Below are 19,068 nucleotides of genomic sequence, written 5' to 3' on the forward strand. Positions count from 1 at the left end.
AGTAGCTCCACCATAATAAATAGCAAACATGTTCAGTTGCCAATCGTTCTACAACGTTGCAGATAGAAACCCTGAATAGAGCCGATGTGATTCCTTATTCTACATGTCAGAGAAGCATGTTTGCGCTACATCTGATTTCTATCTGTACGTTCCAAAACGTTGCGTCCTGCTGAACGCGCCCCAGTCACGGTCCAGCTCTGCACGCACCCCCTTACAACGTAACGCATTCCTTTTGCAAAATCCACTGGGAAATAGGGCTAGACCATTCCATCCTTCGTGATATTTTTGGCATCCTCATTATATTGTAACACCAGAACATTTACAGACGACATTAAAAATATATATTTTTTAATGCAAATTAATTTATTTCGGAAGAGGGGGCCTTATTCTTACATTTGTATATGATTTTTTGGTTTCTCCACCCCCTTTCTCCATTGGAATGGCTGTTCCTTCACACTGCCTACTGTGCCATATTGGATGGATGTTAACGTTATCGATGTTGCAGCTGGAGTTACGAATGAAAGTTTAGATTTTGCCCTCTGCAGAGATTGGGGTTCCCACGGATTCTTCGAGGACCCTGGGGCATGGTGACGTTATTCAACAACCGGGATCCAAAAATATTTCATTTTGCAGGCCTCTAGCTACCTTAGAAACAACGTAATAAGACGATGCAGTTGCAGGCCATGGCGACCAAAGGCTGCATGAATTGTTTGTAATATTCAAGAGTAAAACAGTTAACTTTGTTTATCTGGAAATTATTTGGGAACATGAATAGCCATCCTCCGCAACGCCGGGTTGGAAATATTGGCTCCATACTCCTCACCCCGCAAGAGAACGAATGCCTCTTCAACTACCTGGGAAGGAAATGCATTGTAAGTTGTCTTGTTTACGACCACACTAAGCTCTCAAGTGCAATTTATCTACCTGTAACTTTGCGAAAATAATGTGTTAGGCTATTTGCAAAATGTTAGTGTACTGTTATGTAGGCTAATGTTAGGCAATAGCCTGGCTGCAGGCCGATAAGACGCATAACAGCTCAGCAGCTTTTTCCATGGCTTTGCTGGAACGATGCAGGGAAGAGTATGGGAAAGCAGAGATGTTTGCCTGTCAAGGGGATTTGTTGTCAAGAAATTAGCTTGGAAATGTGAACATTTGCCCCTGGCGTATTAGTTTACCTCGGCCTGTAAACAGATGCAAACGCCACTATTATAATTCAGTGCATACCCCATTATTAATAAACATAGGTCAACATTGTATCGGCTAATGTTGCACGCGACTGTGTGTTTATAAATTGACTGCACTGCTGCTAATGTATTAAGTGCTGCCTACTGACGCACTGCAGTCTGGCATTTTTGCACTTCAATATTTTGTTTTAGTTTGACAGCCATTGCAACATCACGGGGGAAGACATTAGCCTGTGTGTTTGCACAATAGGGAATATGGTCAGAACTATCCCAATAATGGACTAGAAGAGCCTAACGTTAATCCTTATAGTCCAAGGACCCTGTTCCGTTTAGAGGTGAATTGGCTCTGGCAGCCAAAACAACCAACTCCATCTAAACGATAATCTATTCTCAATTGCGGTACAGTTCTAGAAACATAAACCCCTCTACTTTCATATCATATCAAAACAAATGCAAAATATACTCTCTTTTAACAGTTGCAGCTGACAGTATTTTTCAGTGAAAACACGTTTGTGTGTAAACGAGAAATAACAGCTCTGTAACATGGAAATATGTCCGGCTGGGAAACCCTAACCTTATAACGTTGTGTAGTCATTTGACATAAAAAAAAAAATATTAAACATTTTTAAAAATCCCTTGCTGATATGAAAAATATACTGAACAAAACTATAAACGCAACAATTTCAGATATTTTACTGCGATACAGTTCATATAAGGAAATCAGTCAATTGAAATAAATTAATTGGCCCTAATCTATGGATTTCAAATGACTGGGCAGTGGTGCAGCCATGGGTGGGCCTGGGAGGGCCTGCAGTGGTGCAGCCAGACACAGTTTTTCTCCATAAAAGGCTTTATTACAAACAGAAACACTCCTCAGCACCTCCCCGCAGACGATCCCAAAAGGGAAACGGCAGCTTAATGCTCTGGCAACAGCTCTGGTGGACATTTCTGCAGTCAGCATGCCAATTGCAAGCGCCCTCAATACCTGTGGCATTGTGTTGTGTGACACAATTGCACATTTTATAATGGCCTTTTATTTCCCCCAGCACGGTGCACCTGTGTAATGATCATGTTGTTTGATCAGCTTCTTGATATGTCACACCTGTCAGGTGGATGGATTATTTTAGCATAGGATAAATTCTCACTAACAGAGATATAAACAAATTTATGCACAACATTTGAGAGAAATAAGCTTTTTGCATGGAACACTTTACAACACTTTACATGTTGCATTTATGTTTTTGTTCAGTGTATATTCCTTATCTTAAGGAATATACACTGAAGAGTTTTAACTTTCAGAAAGATCGTCAGGGCTCTTAACAAAATTCCTCTGGCCAAAAGATACTATCATCAATAGGCGCTAAAGGAAGTTAGCTTCTGTGAAATGGTTAGGTCAGAACATACATCTTTTCCCAATGCTGAAGGCTATTAAGGTATTTGTGAAAGTCAAATCGGTCTATTCTTGAGAAGCTGCATTAGATGAACAAAGGTGTCAAATGACAAGCCAGTGGAAAGACTACAGTAGTCTACAGTACCCTGTCCAGATAAATAACGTTATATTAGGAGCAACACCATATGCCAAAGTCAAAGCCCTAGCTCGATGTGTGTTCTTTCTATCCCCTTAACCTTTTTCCTACCATGGGATTTGGGAACATTTAGACTTAGCCTATGATCTGGCCAGTGACCTTTCCTGTGTTAGGATGAGGTGTGAGTATGGGGCGAGAAGTGCTTACTCGTTTTCTCTCGCTCATACCTGCGATAATAAATCGTAGACAAGGAAGAGGAAGCAAGCCGTAGTGGTATTTCCTCTTCCTTGTGGTCTCCTTGGTGATTGGCATAGGTTGCTCTCTGTGTCCATGGTGACAGAAAACCAAGCTTTGGTTTGTGTGGCTACTGGCTATGTCTATCATTCTCTATCAGGTCTGCTCAGGCTGTCTGATTTGCAAACCTTGTACTATATGCTCCCGGGGCATCTAATCAGTGTTTCTTGTCCGTGGATGTGTTCCTCTTCCTCTATACTGTCATAACTTACTTATTGGCCCCTAGAGGCATTCCACTAGTTAGGCTTGTTAACAACAGTGCCCATGTAACAAGTTGTAGAATGATGTCAGTCAGTTTCGTGTTGAAAAAAAGTGACTTGCAATTCAACACTGCACTTTTGAATCACATTGAATTAACATTGTGTCACTATAGTGAGTTTTACTTTGCTGTACGTACCACACTCCCATTGTGATGATGTCCTCAGACTCTGTGCACAGCGGTGGTCCAGGTGTATGGGGCAGACAGGAGCTCGTCCTGGGTGAAGAGGTGCTGCGGAGTAGCCTGTCTGATCAAGGATAACCCTCTGAGGTCCTACTTCATCAGGGTCTTTGACATCAAGGTGAGTGAGTGCATTATGGGGAGGATGGTTAAAGTTAGCCTAGCCTCACTAGCTTAATACCTTTCCTGAGGAAATCCCTCTGTGCTGACAATATAGGATTTTCAGTGACTGTTATTTCTCTCTTGTCAGGAAGGGAAAACCATGTTTGAACAGGAGCTCTACAATAACTTCTCAATCAACAGCTCGAGGTCCTATTTCATTTCGTTTTCAGGAGATGTAAGTATACTACCTCCGCTTGAAAGCTTGTGGACCCAACATAGACAGTGTCTTTAAAAACATGACTGATCTCTCTTTCCTCACTCTATATCCAGAACTGCCAGGTAGGCCTGAACTTCGCTAGCGAGGAAGAGGCCAAGCGATTTAGAGCCGCACTGAAAGACCTACTCAGCAGACGGCAACGTAAAACGGGTAACTACAGTGGCCCCACAGGCTCAGTCTACACGCCTTCTGCTTTCTCATCACCTCAGCCTTTGACCCTCTGGACAGGGAAAGCGAAGAAAGCTCAAATTTATCTCACTGCTCTACTACTAACAACCAGGGGCCCAATCCCAAATCATCCCATAATTTGCCTTAGATGTATCTTGTAACTCCTCGAGGGGTTCATTTGGGGTCAACAAGGTTCTAGGAATGGGTTTGGAATTGAGCCCTGCATCAATTTTTTTGCTGGTTGCTGTTGGAAAGTCAGTGGTATGTCTGTCTAGTCAAAACAGCAGAGGGTCTCTGTGTTAAAAGCTGTGATGGTGTTCCTTTCTGGCTTCCCTCCATCTCTCTCTGTTCCTCTCTGCTTGCCAGCCTTTGACGTGTACTGCTCTTGCTGTGAGGAGTGAGTTTCCAAAGACGTGGGGCTGGGAAAGGGGCTACTGTAATGGTATGTTAGGGACAGCTAGTTTAATTCTCTGTTTTTCCACAACAATTTTTTAAATTTTGTTTGCATCTGTTCTGGAATTTATCCGCCGTCCAGGATCTGACTGGTCAGAGAACTGTCATTCTCTCCAGCCTGCAGTGGCTACCTTTCCAGACTTCCCTCCTATTTGTCTGTCCATCTGACTCTCATAAACTAACTCTGAATGCTTTCCAAACACTTTGCTTTTCCTTTCACACTTCCACATACACTCTCTATCGCTCTGATAGCTGTGGCTTTTGCCATCTGAATCGGCTGAGAAATTATAATTGTGCCCGTTTTGTTTTGCAGAGAAAAGACGTGACCCTGCAAATGGTATGTTGTCCATTCTTTGAATTGTACCGATTTTTATAGTCCAAATGTTGATTTTCAACATGTAATGGGACACAATCCTTTGTTATTTTACGTTACAAAAGCATAAATCTCCTATAATCCGTCACGCAAAATCAAATGTACAGTAGTATGCATGTACACACACACACCCCTTTGCGATATGGCATGATCAGACGGGTCAGTTACTGTAGAGAAATAGGCTAAATCAAATTCGTATGAGTACACATGCACTCACTCCGAGTATGACTTTGTTGACATTGTCATTTTTAGCCCTAACATTGGGCTTTAGGGTTAATCTGTGCAGCATGAGGCCCTCTGTGTGCCATGTGTAAACCATATGGGTCTCTCAGTGCGTGTCCAACTGCCAACTCTCTCTCTTTAAATCAGCCTTCTCACAGATACTTGTATACCTTAAATTTCATGTACTAATCTATTGCATAGAATTTGGTATTTGAATGCAAATGGACCCAAATGTAGGGATCCTAGAAGGACTATTCTCCATGGTGGAAGGATATTGTTTGGGATATGTCAGTCCCATTATTGAGTGTAAAACTAACAAGGTGACATATTTGCCCTAGATTCGCTCTTTGCTTTGGGAGTTATTTCCTTTTTTGCTTCCCTCTCCTCCTTCAATATGTTCATTTTGTTTTCCTTGTCATAATTCACTGTCATGTTGGCAGTGTGTGCTTTGGGAAAGGAAGCACGTTAATATTTATTGGTATTGAATGATTACATTTGAGATTTCTGAAGCCTAAAATGGACAGGAGGACAAATTTTAGCTTGGTCTGTCAGTCATTGACTTACGTACAGCCAAACAGCTACATCTGAATGGTACCACTGCATGGATTCTTTGCAAGTTCTCCATTGAAAGCCCCCAATGAAGTGGAAAGATGAGGGTAAACGTGTCTCAAGGCAAGGGAGCTTTCAAAGTCATGCTTGCATTTCCTCGTCGATAGCTGAGACTTCTAACATTTCTAGGGAATCCAGGGATTTGGTTGGGATTAGCTGTGGATTACTGATTATATCAGATCCAACTGCATTTTGTGGAGATTAACATGGACTCAAGGAGAGCGCTCAAATGCCTGGACTGGGGAGGTTTGACCACAGCCATGTACTGAGGGCTTCTGCATTCCAGAAGACTGTTAGCCCACTGATCTGAAGCCTAACCTAGGTATCAGCCAAGGTTATTCATCATGCAAGAGTAGGTAACAGACCTAGCTCCGTTACAGTTGGCCGTTGCAGTTTCAATCAGAAGGCGTTATTATCAAGTTCCTAGACGTAATCCATAGCAGCCATGTTAGTGCCTCCTGGGTAATATTGACCAATAACAGTCCAAGGAATTAGCTGAATTTTAAACCAAGCACTAGATGTTCATCATGAATGGATGAATTTAATTGTCCAAGGCAGCAGCATGGCTCCCGGCTGATGTCACATACAGTGCCTTGCGAAAGTATTCGGCCCCCTTGAACTTTGCGACCTTTTGCCACATTTCAGGCTTCAAACATAAAGATATAAAACTGTAGTTTTTGTGAAGAATCAACAACAAGTGGGACACAATCATGAAGTGGAATGACATTTATTGGATATTTCAAACTTTTTTAACAAATCAAAAACTGAAAAATTGGGCGTGCAAAATTATTCAGCCCCCTTAAGTTAATACTTTGTAGCGCCACCTTTTGCTGCGATTACAGCTGTAAGTCGCTTGGGGTATGTCTCTATCAGTTTTGCACATCGAGAGACTACATTTTTTTCCCATTCCTCCTTGCAAAACAGCTCGAGCTCAGTGAGGTTAGATGGAGAGCATTTGTGAACAGCAGTTTTCAGTTCTTTCCACAGATTCTCGATTGGATTCAGGTCTGGACTTTGACTTGGCCATTCTAACACCTGGATATGTTTATTTTTGAACCATTCCATTGTAGATTTTGCTTTATGTTTTGGATTATTGTCTTGTTGGAAGACAAATCTCCGTCCCAGTCTCAGGTCTTTTGCAGACTACATCAGGTTTTCTTCCAGAATGGTCCTGTATTTGGCTCCATCCATCTTCCCATCAATTTTAACCATCTTCCCTGTCCCTGCTGAAGAAAAGCAGGCCCAAACCATGATGCTGCCACCACCATGTTTGACAGTGGGGATGGTGTGTTCAGCTGTGTTGCTTTTACGCCAAACATAACGTTTTGCATTGTTGCCAAAAAGTTCCATTTTGGTTTCATCTGACCAGAGCACCTTCTTCCACATGTTTGGTGTGTCTCCCAGGTGGCTTGTGGCAAACTTTAAACAACACTTTTTATGGATATCTTTAAGAAATGGCTTTCTTCTTGCCACTCTTCCATAAAGGCCAGATTTGTGCAATATACGACTGATTGTTGACCTATGGACAGAGTCTCCCACCTCAGCTGTAGATCTCTGCAGTTCATCCAGAGTGATCATGGGCCTCTTGGCTGCATCTCTGATCAGTCTTCTCCTTGTATGAGCTGAAAGTTTAGAGGGACGGCCAGATCTTGGTAGATTTGCAGTGGTCTGATACTCCTTCCATTTCAATATTATCGCTTGCACAGTGCTCCTTGGGATGTTTTAAAGCTTGGGAAATATTTTTTTTATCCAAATCCGGCTTTAAACTTCTTCACAACAGTATCTCGGACCTGCCTGGTGTGTTCCTTGTTCTTCATGATGCTCTCTGCGCTTTTAACGGACCTCTGAGACTATCACAGTGCAGGTGCATTTATACGGAGACTTGATTACACACAGGTGGATTGTATTTATCATCATTAGTCATTTAGGTCAACATTGGATCATTCAGAGATCCTCACTGAACTTCTGGAGAGTTTGCTGCACTGAAAGTAAAGGGGCTGAATAATTTTGTAAACCCAATTTTTCAGTTATTCATTTGTTAAAAAAGTTTGAAATATCCAATAAATGTCGTTCCACTTCATGATTATGTCCCACTTGTTGTTGATTCTTCACAAAAAAATACAGTTTTATATCTTTGTTTGAAGCCTGAAATGTGGCAAAAGGTCGCATAGTTCAAGGGGGCCGAATACTTTTGCAAGGCACTGTAAGTTCCAACAAACACACACAAACACACACACACCAGGAGGACAAACACTGGTTTTCAACCAGATTGATTCTATCAACGTTTCTGTAGTCTTTCAGTTCTTTAGTCTTTGAAAGACTGCTGTGCTATTCACTGGTGCAGCCACAGGTAGTTTGAGAGCCTCGAGAGCCTCGCCGGTCAGTTAAATAGAAAATCCATCAAATGAGTCCATTGGTCTTCTCAACGCTGTATCATCTGACTGGAACAAGGATGTATTGCACCAACTTCTTTATTAAGTCTGTCTTTATCAGAGTCATGGGACAGAGAGTTGAAGTTGGAAGAGTGGTTGGGTGTCCAGTGCTGCTTGTGGATGGGTTTTATATGCTGTTGTCCTGCCCTTGTCCTTTTGAGGAAGAGAGAGAGTGTGGTGCTAAAAGACCTGAGGACTAAGAGCTGGCTGAGAGAGGTGTTTAACGGTAGGGTTGTTGTCATGCAGATCCCATTTCAATTCTAGTGAATTAAGAAATTAATGCACATGATTGACATAATGATGTAATTATTTTTTGGCATAAATGTAAAATCTTTTGCTAATCTGAATTAGAATTTAAATGGAATGTGACACGCTGGTGTTAGGGTTCTAGATATTCACAAAGGTCCTGGCATGTGTGTAGAGGACAGTTAGTGCCCTCTGTTAGTTGTCTTTACACTAACTTGAAATAGTTCTAAATACATCAAAAAACTGGTATTTAACTGTGTGTGGTCCTGCATTGTCAGCTGTGAGATTGACCTGGCCTGAACTGTTGATGGGTGTTAGAGACTACCATAGTCACAACACAGACCAAGTTATACAGTAAGCTTTTTATGGCCAGTCAAGTATGCAAATTATTGTTACCCTCGGGTCTCTTATGAATAATTAAAAAGGGCTGTATAATCGGACCTGTCTGTATTACAACTTGTTGGAAATGCTAAGAAATGAAAGAATGACCTTTTGGATTGGCTCCCACTCATTTTGTGAGAGCTTCCCAGCACTGGTTCTGAGCTTCCCAGCACTGGTTCTGAGCTTCCAGTTCTAACAGTTTCTCCCTTTCCTCCTTCTGTCCCTCCTCTCCCTCCTACTAAAGGCCCAGCTCTCCCTATGGCCACTGTGGACATCAAGAACCCGGAGATCAACAATGTGCGCTTCCACAACTCCCACCATCATCAACACCACCAGCAGCAGCATCAGCCACACCACGTCAACAACATGCTGCACAGCAGCTTCAACAAGAAGGAGAAGAAAGTCAAGGGCAAGAGGAAGAAGCTCACCAAGGCTGACATAGGCACCCCCAGCAACTTCCAGTGAGTGGACCACCCTTCTGCCTATAGAGTACACTTCAGACGGGTCTTTGTGGAGAGATGTAGCGCAGCAGGAGTTTCCCTGTATGTATGTTATGTTCTGTGACGTTGTTGTGTAACGTATTGAGCTCGTCACTTACGTTTGAGGGCGTACTTCATTGTGTCTTGTAAACCTCTTCAATGGCTCAATTGTGTTTGTGTGCATTCAGAACTGTGCCTGTGTATGTGTGTGTGCACAAGCCAGTGGGTTTACATGAGGGTTTGTGCTTGGACATGTTTGTTGCTGCATGTGTAATGCGCTTGCGTGTAGGTACACGTGTATGTATGTGCTCATCCCTGTCTGTCCTGTGTGTCTGTCTCTCTTCAGGCACATCGGCCATGTGGGCTGGGACCCAAACACAGGCTTCGATGTAAGTACCACACACACACACCCTTCATGGGCACACAATGGTGACCTGTGTGGCCGACCCATGATTGACCCACACAATGGCCTCTGTTGGATACAGTGCATACTTATCATACATTCAATGCTGTCATACAAGCCCCACTTGCAACCCTGAATTTTCCAGAAAATATTTTGTCACTGTTTAGGGAAGCTATGCTTCAAAAATGTTAAGTGGTTTTGCCAATATAGGCCAGATGAGTTATTGTTAGGTCTATCATTGTCATGCTATTCAAACAACTGTCAGAGAAGTTGGCTTAAGCACATACAGTACAGGTCTAGGACCAGGCTAAATAATAATTACAATGATAATGCTTTATTACATTTGTAAAGCGCTTTTCATTTGACAGAATAATCCCGAAGTGCATAAAATAGAAAAACCAAATAGAAAGAAAAATAGACAGGACAACTGACACAGAACCCAGCTGACATTACAAGGGACAACTGACACAGAACCCAGCTGACATTACAAGGGACAACTGACACAGAACCCAGCTGACATTACAAGGGACAACTGACACAGAACCCAGCTGACATTACAAGGGACAACTGACACAGAACCCAGCTGACATTACAAGGGACAACTGACACAGAACCCAGCTGACATTACAAGGGACAACTGACACAGAACCCAGCTGACATTACAAGGGACAACTGACACAGAACCCAGCTGACATTACAAGGGACAACTGACACAGAACCCAGCTGGCATTACAAGGGACAACTGACATTACAAGGGACAACTGACACAGAACCCAGCTGACATTACAAGGGACAACTGACACAGAACCCAGCTGACATTACAAGGGACAACTGACACAGAACCCAGCTGGCATTACAAGGGACAACTGACACAGAACCCAGCTGGCATTACAAGGGACAACTGACACACAGAACCCAGCTGGCATTACAAGGGACAACTGACACACAGAACCCAGCTGGCATTACAAGGGACAACTGACACACAGAACCCAGCTGACATTACAAGGGACAACTGACACACAGAACCCAGCTGACACTACAAGGGACAACTGACACACAGAACCCAGCTGACACTACAATGGACAACTGACACACAGAACCCAGCTGACACTACAATGGACAACTGACACCAAAGAACCCAGCTGATACTACAATGGACAACTGACACCAAAGAACCCAGCTGATACTACAATGGACAACTGACACACAGAACCCAGCTGGCATTACAAGGGACAACTGACACACAGAACCCAGCTGGCATTACAAGGGACAACTGACACAAAACCCAGCTGACATTACAAGGGACAACTGACACAGAACCCAGCTGGCATTACAAGGGACAACTGACACAGAACCCAGCTGGCATTACAAGGGACAACTGACACACAGAACCCAGCTGGCATTACAAGGGACAACTGACACACAGAACCCAGCTGGCATTACAAGGGACAACTGACACACAGAACCCAGCTGACATTACAAGGGACAACTGACACACAGAACCCAGCTGACACTACAAGGGACAACTGACACACAGAACCCAGCTGACACTACAATGGACAACTGACACACAGAACCCAGCTGACACTACAATGGACAACTGACACCAAAGAACCCAGCTGATACTACAATGGACAACTGACACCAAAGAACCCAGCTGATACTACAATGGACAACTGACACCAAAGAACCCAGCTGACACTACAAGGGACAACTGACACCCAAGAACCCAGCTGCCACTACAAAGGACAGCTGACACCAAGGAACACATATGAACAGAAAGCCTTCCTAAAGAGAATGTTCTTTAGGCCCGTTTTTTAAAGGAGCCCCGAGTCTGTGGTGACTTCAGGTGGTCTGGGAGGGCATTCCAGAGTCTGTGGTGACTTCAGGTGGTCTGGGAGGGCATTCCAGAGTCTCTGGGGACTTCAGGTGGTCTAGGAGGGCATTCCAGAGGCTGGAGGCGGTCAAGCTAAAAGCCCGATTCCCCCAGGGAGCGGAGCTTAGTCCTGGGGGCGTGGAGGAGCAGGCTATCGCTTGACCTGAGGGTGCGGGTGGGGTTATGGAGGGTGAGCAGTTGTTTGAGATAAGGAGGGGCAATTCCACGAATACACTGGAAAGTCAGCAGAAGGGTTTTGAATTCAATCCGGAGTGAGACAGAGGAACACATCTAAAGCACAGTCTGAATCTGCAGTCAGTGATGCATGTCACTAAGAACAAAGTGGACCAGAGAGCTTGTTAATGGACAGAATACAGTCTGTTTTAATGACCCTAATGAGCATGACTGATTGAACCCCATTCCCTTGGGCTTAATTGCATGTCTATTTACTTGACTAGTCATGCATACAGAAGTATCACGCACACTCTTTCATGCCGAAGCAAAGAAGACTAGCTGCAAAGATCACTATTACCCAATTATGATTGAACAAACAAAAATAAGTCAGTTAAAGGCCATGTGTTGTTGTTGTGTGCACAATCTGGTGCAATACCCATGTTCATCCAGAAGATGGCAGAATGCCACTTAGATTTTCAAAATAATTAGATTCTTGTCGGTGCTATATTACGTTTTATTAGTTAAATGGAATTGGTATTGCATTTTTGTATTTGGCAGGCCATGGTTGTATGTAGAGCATAATTTAAGCCATTTTCAAAACATTACAGATTCCATCCGTTCAGGACAAAATGCAGAGAGAAACAAATATGTTAGTTTTGAATTGTCCTGACCCGGTCTCTATCTCTATTTCTCTGCCCCAGTTGAATAACCTGGACCCGGAGCTAAAGAACCTGTTTGACATGTGTGGCATCTCAGAGGCCCAGCTGAAGGACAAGGAGACCTCCAAGGTCATCTATGACTTCATCGAAAAGAAAGGAGGGGTGGAGGCCGTCAAGAACGAGCTCCGTAGGCAAGGTGAGTTCCCTGGACTCATCCTCAGTTCCTTGTATCTCAAGCAATGATGTATATAAACCCTGGAGATCTGATGCTATGTATTGGCCTCCAACTGCTCTTAAATACAAGTAAAACTAAATGCATGCTCTTCAACCGATCGCTGCCTGCCCCTGCCCGTTCGTCCAGCATCACTACTCTGGACGGTTCTGACTTAGAATATGTGGACAACTACAAATACTAGGTGTCTGGTTAGACTGTAAACTCTCCTTCCAGACTCACTTCAAACATCTCCAATCCAAAGTTGAATCTAGAATTGGCTTCCTATTTCGCAACAAAGCATCCTTCACTCATGCTGCCAAACATACCCTCGTAAAACTGATCATCCTACCGATCCTCGACTTGGCGATTTAAATGTTTCAAGGATAAAAGGACATGTAATTTAGTATTTTGTTTTTGTAGTGTGGACAGTAACATTAGTCATCTTACAAATGTTTTCCTTAAAGTATGTATATTTTTTTTATGTTTGTCACATATCATTTAAAAGTATGCATTATGGTGTCTGTACTAGAATAAATGTGGCAAAAAGTAATGTAGGCATTAATAAATGCAATGAGTTGTGCCAAAATCCCTCTACAGTGATGTGAGAGAATGATCAACAACTACAGGAAGCATTTGGTTGCAGTCATTGCATATGAAGTTGGCACAACCAGTTATTGTGTGTAAGGGGGAAATTACTTTTTCACACAGGGGAATTGGGTGTTACATAACGTTTGTTAATTTGCAATGAGGCAATGACATGCTGTATGTTTAAGAGATGCGCAGGCTACATTTAAATATGCATTACTATATTATTTTTCATTAGGCCTACATGTACTTTGAAGTATTATTTTCAGTTGTCACTATGACAATGAACACACCCTAAAAGCACTAAATGGTCTGAACCAGTATCTGTGGGTTGGAGACCTCATGTATGGTCTTGTTACCACCCTGTTAATAGCAGCGTACAGTAGGATGCGTTGAACAGTTGATTGACAGGTGTAGGCCTGTAGAACGATACACTTTCCTCTAGTGTGGATGCTCACCAACGTTTTATAGTTTTTGGCTTTGTTGATTGGTCCGGGCCTCAACTCCGACACAACACAACTAACGTTATTATCACAACAGAATTAGCCTACTAGTAGGTCTAGATAATGTTAGTGAACTTGAATGAAATAAGTATAAAATTACACTTATACATTCTATACTTGTTTACTTGACTTTTATTATTTTTTTGATTTTTAATAGAGTATCTGGATGACAGGGTTTGAATTAGGCATTAACTCTTGGTGGATAACCTATAATTGGAACAACATTTTTGGGGATGCATGCACAAGTTATTTTCAGTGCTTATAAGTGAGAGAGCCCTGATTTTGTGATGGGATCATTCAGAACTCTCGTTCTCCCCAGTAATTCAAACCCCTGCTGAATGGGATATTGTGACTGTCAAACTGACTCGCTCTCTCTCTCTCGCTCTCCTTTTCCATCCATTGTCCTACCAAGCCCCACCACCTCCTCCCTCTCGGGGTGGCCCACCTCCTCCTCCCCCACCCCACAGCTCGGGCCCAGCTCCTCCCCCACCACCACCACCCCCATCGCGAGGTGGCCGGGGTGCCCCGCCACCACCTCCACCCTCTCGGGCCCCCACCTCTGCCCCTCCCCCCCCTCCCCCCTCCAGGCCTGGTGCCCTAGGAGCCCCCCCTCCTCCCCCGCCCCCCAACAGAGGGGGCCACGGCCACCACCACTACCAGCCACCGCCTCCACCCTCACATGCCCCCCAGGCCCCACCGCCACCTCCCCCACCAGCAGCACCACCCTCCGGTGGCGGGGGAGCCCCTCCTCCACCTCCTCCACCACCTCCCCCACCTGGACCCCCGCCCCCTCCAGAGCTGGACGGTGGTGTGGAGTCGCCCCACTCACCCCCGGGCTCAGGGGGTAAGTCGGCCCTGCTAGAGCAGATCCGTGGGGGCACCCAGCTGAAGAAGGTGGAGCCACCGGCCTCCAAGCCACCGGCCACCACCGTAGGGCGCGATGCCCTGCTCGACCAGATACGGCAGGGCATCCAGCTAAAAACCGTAAGTGCCACTGTCTGCCTGTCTGTGTTTGAGTGTATTTCCATGTTTGTTTGTGTGATTAACTGTGTGTGTGTGTGTCTCAGGTACCAGACGGCCCTGAATCGGGCTCCCCTACACCGGCCCCCTCGGCAGGCATCGTGGGGGCACTTATGGAAGTCATGCAGAAGAGGAGCAAAGCCATCCACTCCTCAGGTAGGTTCCAACTGGCAGGTTTATTTATTTCACCTTTATTTATCCAGATGAGTCAATTGAGAACCAGTTCGCATTTACATTAACAACCTGGCCAAGAGGCATTGCAACAGTGAACAGGACAACGCACAATACCACTAAAAATAAAACACTATACAGAGGAGTACAAATTCATGAATTATAGACCGAGTGGTTCGAACCCTGAATGCTGATTTGGCTGAAAGCTGTGGTATATCAGACCGTATACCACGAGTATGACACAATTATTTTTACTGTCCTAATTAGCAATAAGGCACCTCAGGGGTTTATGGTGTATGGCCAATATACCATGGCTAAGGGCTGTACCCAGGCACTCCACGTTGTGACGTGCATAAGAACAGTGTCAAGCCGTGGTATATTGGCGAAATACCACACCCCCTCAGGTATTATTGCTTAAATATACAGCAATGCTGAATATTTACAGTGAGTTAGAGCAGAAAATTCCAAGGCAACACAGCCGACTGTGTGATGGAAGTGATTCGGTTAACAGCACTTGCTTGATGAATAACCTTGCCTGAGACCTGAAGACTTACGTTGACTCCCTGAGCTAATGCCTCGACTTTAGCTCAACGGGCGAATACAGTCTTGTGCCATGCAGCCATTGGTGAGCAGCTGCAAGTCAAGATGCTGAATTGAACTACTTGTGTTCTTTGAGAATTAATCCGGATTGCGTTATTACTAGTTGCCCTTAATATAAAGATGTAGATCTCTTTATATTTTGTTAACAAGTCTGCTTTGACATTTCCTAGATGAAGATGAGGATGATGATGACGAAGAGGATTTTGAAGATGACGACGAATGGGATGACTAGTAAAGTTTCAAGTCCTCCTCCCCAACACAACTGACACTAAACTGATCCTAAAATCTTCCAAAAACGGACTAAAATTGAGAGTGTTCTATGATTTTGCTCTATTTATTGTTGCCTTTTTTGCTTTTATTAACCTGTGCAATACCTTGTTCATTTAATCTGTAAAGTGTTGTCACACACCCTCTGTAGAGTATCTCTGGTAACACTTTCCTGCGACTCTGTCATAGAATGCTCACATCACTGTTAAAAGCATGATATACAAATATTATAAGCTGTCATAACTGTTCATGGTAATACGCTGACTTGCTCAGGCTGACCACCACTGCATGTGACGCTGCGAGATTGCTTGTCGTACGCTAATACAAGGTGTTATAAATCACCAATGACACCTGGCGTCTGTTTAGGAGGGTGCAATGTCACGGAACGTCCAGAGATAGAAACGTATTGTGTAGAATAGATATGATTCTCGGTCCTCAAGAATAGTTCTTATTCACTTACAGTATCAGCTAACATTATATTTCCATCTGCAACGTTCTGAACACTTAGCCCTATGGAATAACACACTGCTGCTATGTCATGGTTATGACAGCCTAAAGACAGCAGGTTCAAGTAGTACGGTATCTGATGGATTAACAGTGTGCAATTCTAGTTAGGATATATTTGTTTGGTGTGTTACTTTAAATGTTCTGTTCCCCTGTCCGTAAAGAAAGGGAGAAAGATGGATATATATATATATATATATATGTACACACACACACACGTAACAAACGAGAGAGGTCATTGTTGTGTTGTTAATGCAAGATAACACTATTTTCTTACCCTACTTTTCTGTACCTTCGATTTTCTTAATGAGATCCTAGTTTAGCACAGTTATTTTTTCATATGGAGGCCACTTATTAGAATTGTAAGCCCAAATTGACTGGTGTAAATGTGTTCAATGCTTCGTTCAAAGCTGTTATCTTGGCACAATTTCAAAATTGAATTTACTATAAGAGTAACAGTGCAATGTCATAGTTGTGTTCCAACAATCTACTAAAGTGATGGGGAAAACAAAGCTTACGATGTGCTGGATCAGTATACAGATGTAGGATCTTAATTTGAGCCTGTTTGCTACAGCAGGAAAATAATCCTGTGGCAACAGGAACTGTGATTTTTTTTGTGTGTATTTTTCATGCCTTTTTTTGCCCCAATTTCGGCGTATCCAATTGGTAGTAGTTAGTCTTGTCTCATCGCTGCAACTCCTATACGGACTCGGGAGAGGTGAAGGTCGAGAACCATGCGTCCTCCGAAACACAACCCAACCAAGCCGCACTGCTTCTTGACACAATGCCCATCCAACCAGGAAACCAGCCGCACCAATATGTCATAGGAAACACCGTACACCTGGCGACTGTGTCAGTGTGCACTGTGCCCGGCCCGCCACAGGAGTCGCTAGTGCGCGATGAGACAAGGATATCCCTGCCGGCCGAACCCTCCCTAACCCGGATGATGCTGGGTCAATTGTGCGTCGCCCCATGGGCCTTCCGGTCGCGGCCGGCTGCATCAGAGCCTGGCCTCGAACCCAGAATCTCTAGTGGTACAGCCTTAGACCAATGTGCCACTCGGAAGGCCGGAACTGTACATTTTTATGTGGATTATAATGAATGGACATTTTTCATGAGGGAAAATCAAGTCTGGAAATTAGAAACTTCAGAAGCCGTTTTAAACCTCAAATATACTACAAGTTAAAAATGTCCTACATTGTGGAAAAGTTCTCCAGCAACAGGATGATACAATTTAAGATCTACATCTGTATACTGCCTGCCAGTCAGTGACTAATGGAATATATAATATATGCTATTTAGCAGACGCTTTTATCCGAAGTGATTTAGTCACAAGTGCGTACATTTTTTTACGTATGGCTGTCCTGGGAACCAAACCCACTATCCTGGCGTTGCAAGAGCCTTGTCTACCAAATGAGCTACAGAGGACCAGAGAGGATCATGGAAGCTCTTAAAGCAGCTTTTATTAGAATCCATTTATGATTGACACTACGGAAATGTCCTGCTCATTATGGGTTTACAGAGGTGTCCTGTGTTAACTTTCAGAGGGGAAATTATCACTACAAAAATGTATAACTTATACAAAAATAGGATTCATTTAAGCTTTTGTTTTGTCTCTTTTCTCTAACTTACTGTATCTGTTACAATAAATATTATTCTCTCCTCCCTGCTGGAATTAGAATAATATTTATGTTACTAGCTATTAGGTCAGTGTTCATATTCAGCAGATCTAGAAACATCTTCCAGTTTTTCTTGAACTTTTATGGGATGAATCTGTAAATGCCTCCATACAAAAGCTAATAAGGAACCAAAATTGTCATTTGCACGAAGCGTCTACAAGGCTTTGGTTTCACTATCCTAAATGCTTTCATGGTGATAATGCTGATAATGATGCCTGTGAAACTCAATTTTACAGTATATACAGAAGTAGCCAAATGGATGATGTTTGAACCGTATTGCCTGTCTCAATTTCTACCATCCTCCACCGAGGTGATTGCTGCATTAAGAAACCGTAATACTGACATCAAACCTTCAGAGGTTGGAAAAAGCAATGGAAATACTAAATTGTATACTTAAATAAATGTTAATATTTACAGAGACCTTGTCAAGTGTTCCTTTTTGTTTTTTTTACATATTAAATGTTGTCCTATTTCAACTGGTATTTACCTAGTATGTGTTTTAAAGATTTAAGGGGATAACAATGGATCATTTCAGGTACTTAACTTGTAGGTAACTTTATGTAACCACAACTTTAGCCTGCAACATACAAGGTCAATATAGGACTGAAGTCAATGTTTGGATTCAGAGGATGGCAATAGTTGTTGTTCCTATTGTAGATGACTCCATTACGGACCATATTCAGTCTGGAAGGCTAAAGCGTTACAGATTTTGCAATAGAAATTGAAAGGTAACTTCCGATTGAGCCAACATATGCAACGTTTACCGTGAATGCAGTCTCCGCAAAAGCGGGAACATTGCCTTTAAATTTAAATCACGCTGTAAAGCTGAACTTCCACGATGCGGATTGAGCAGATCCCAATGATTAACAGGATGACAATAGTTGTTCCTTTTGTAGATGACTTCACTCAACTGCATTACTTTGCTTGAGTGAAGTTGTACAGTGAAAATATTATATTCTATGCATTAGTTCCATTCACCCTGTGATGCACCTTAGTGATTGGGTCAAAAAATCGATAGTTACATATTGGGTTATTATTTTTGACAATCGTTATGACAATCGTGATATTATTATTGTGCTAGTTGTCTGTACCTGCACCAAAACTACAGTATTTTTCCTTCATAGCTTGTTCTCCATCTTCTTTTTAAATGGGGAGACTTTGTTTTCAGGTCTTTTGTTTCCACGACTGAAATTTTTTTTTTCTCCTGTCTCTCTTCTTTCTGCAGCAG

At 43.1% G+C, this 19,068-nt stretch overlaps 1 protein-coding gene across 2 annotated transcripts; it reads left to right on the top strand.

Moving 5' to 3' along the window:
- The first annotated feature begins 238 nt into the window (after window positions 1-238).
- Window positions 239-18,260, top strand: LOC110521338 (neural Wiskott-Aldrich syndrome protein). Of its 2 annotated transcripts, XM_036968915.1 has the most exons (11): window positions 240-872; window positions 3,430-3,564; window positions 3,694-3,780; window positions 3,876-3,972; window positions 4,757-4,780; window positions 8,951-9,167; window positions 9,532-9,574; window positions 12,340-12,493; window positions 14,012-14,583; window positions 14,667-14,775; window positions 15,561-18,260. In XM_036968915.1, exons 1-11 carry the CDS (start codon window positions 768-770, stop codon window positions 15,620-15,622), a joined length of 1,605 nt encoding a protein of 534 aa, XP_036824810.1. In that variant the 5' UTR covers window positions 240-767; the 3' UTR covers window positions 15,623-18,260. The 2 variants fall into 2 exon arrangements, with proteins under 2 accessions (XP_036824811.1, XP_036824810.1); XM_036968916.1 differs by lacking the exon at window positions 4,757-4,780 and having other exon boundaries at window positions 239-872.
- The last annotated feature ends 808 nt before the right edge of the window (window positions 18,261-19,068 follow it).

Source organism: Oncorhynchus mykiss, chromosome 30, assembly GCF_013265735.2.
Source record: "Oncorhynchus mykiss isolate Arlee chromosome 30, USDA_OmykA_1.1, whole genome shotgun sequence".
Lineage (NCBI taxonomy): Eukaryota > Metazoa > Chordata > Actinopteri > Salmoniformes > Salmonidae > Oncorhynchus > Oncorhynchus mykiss.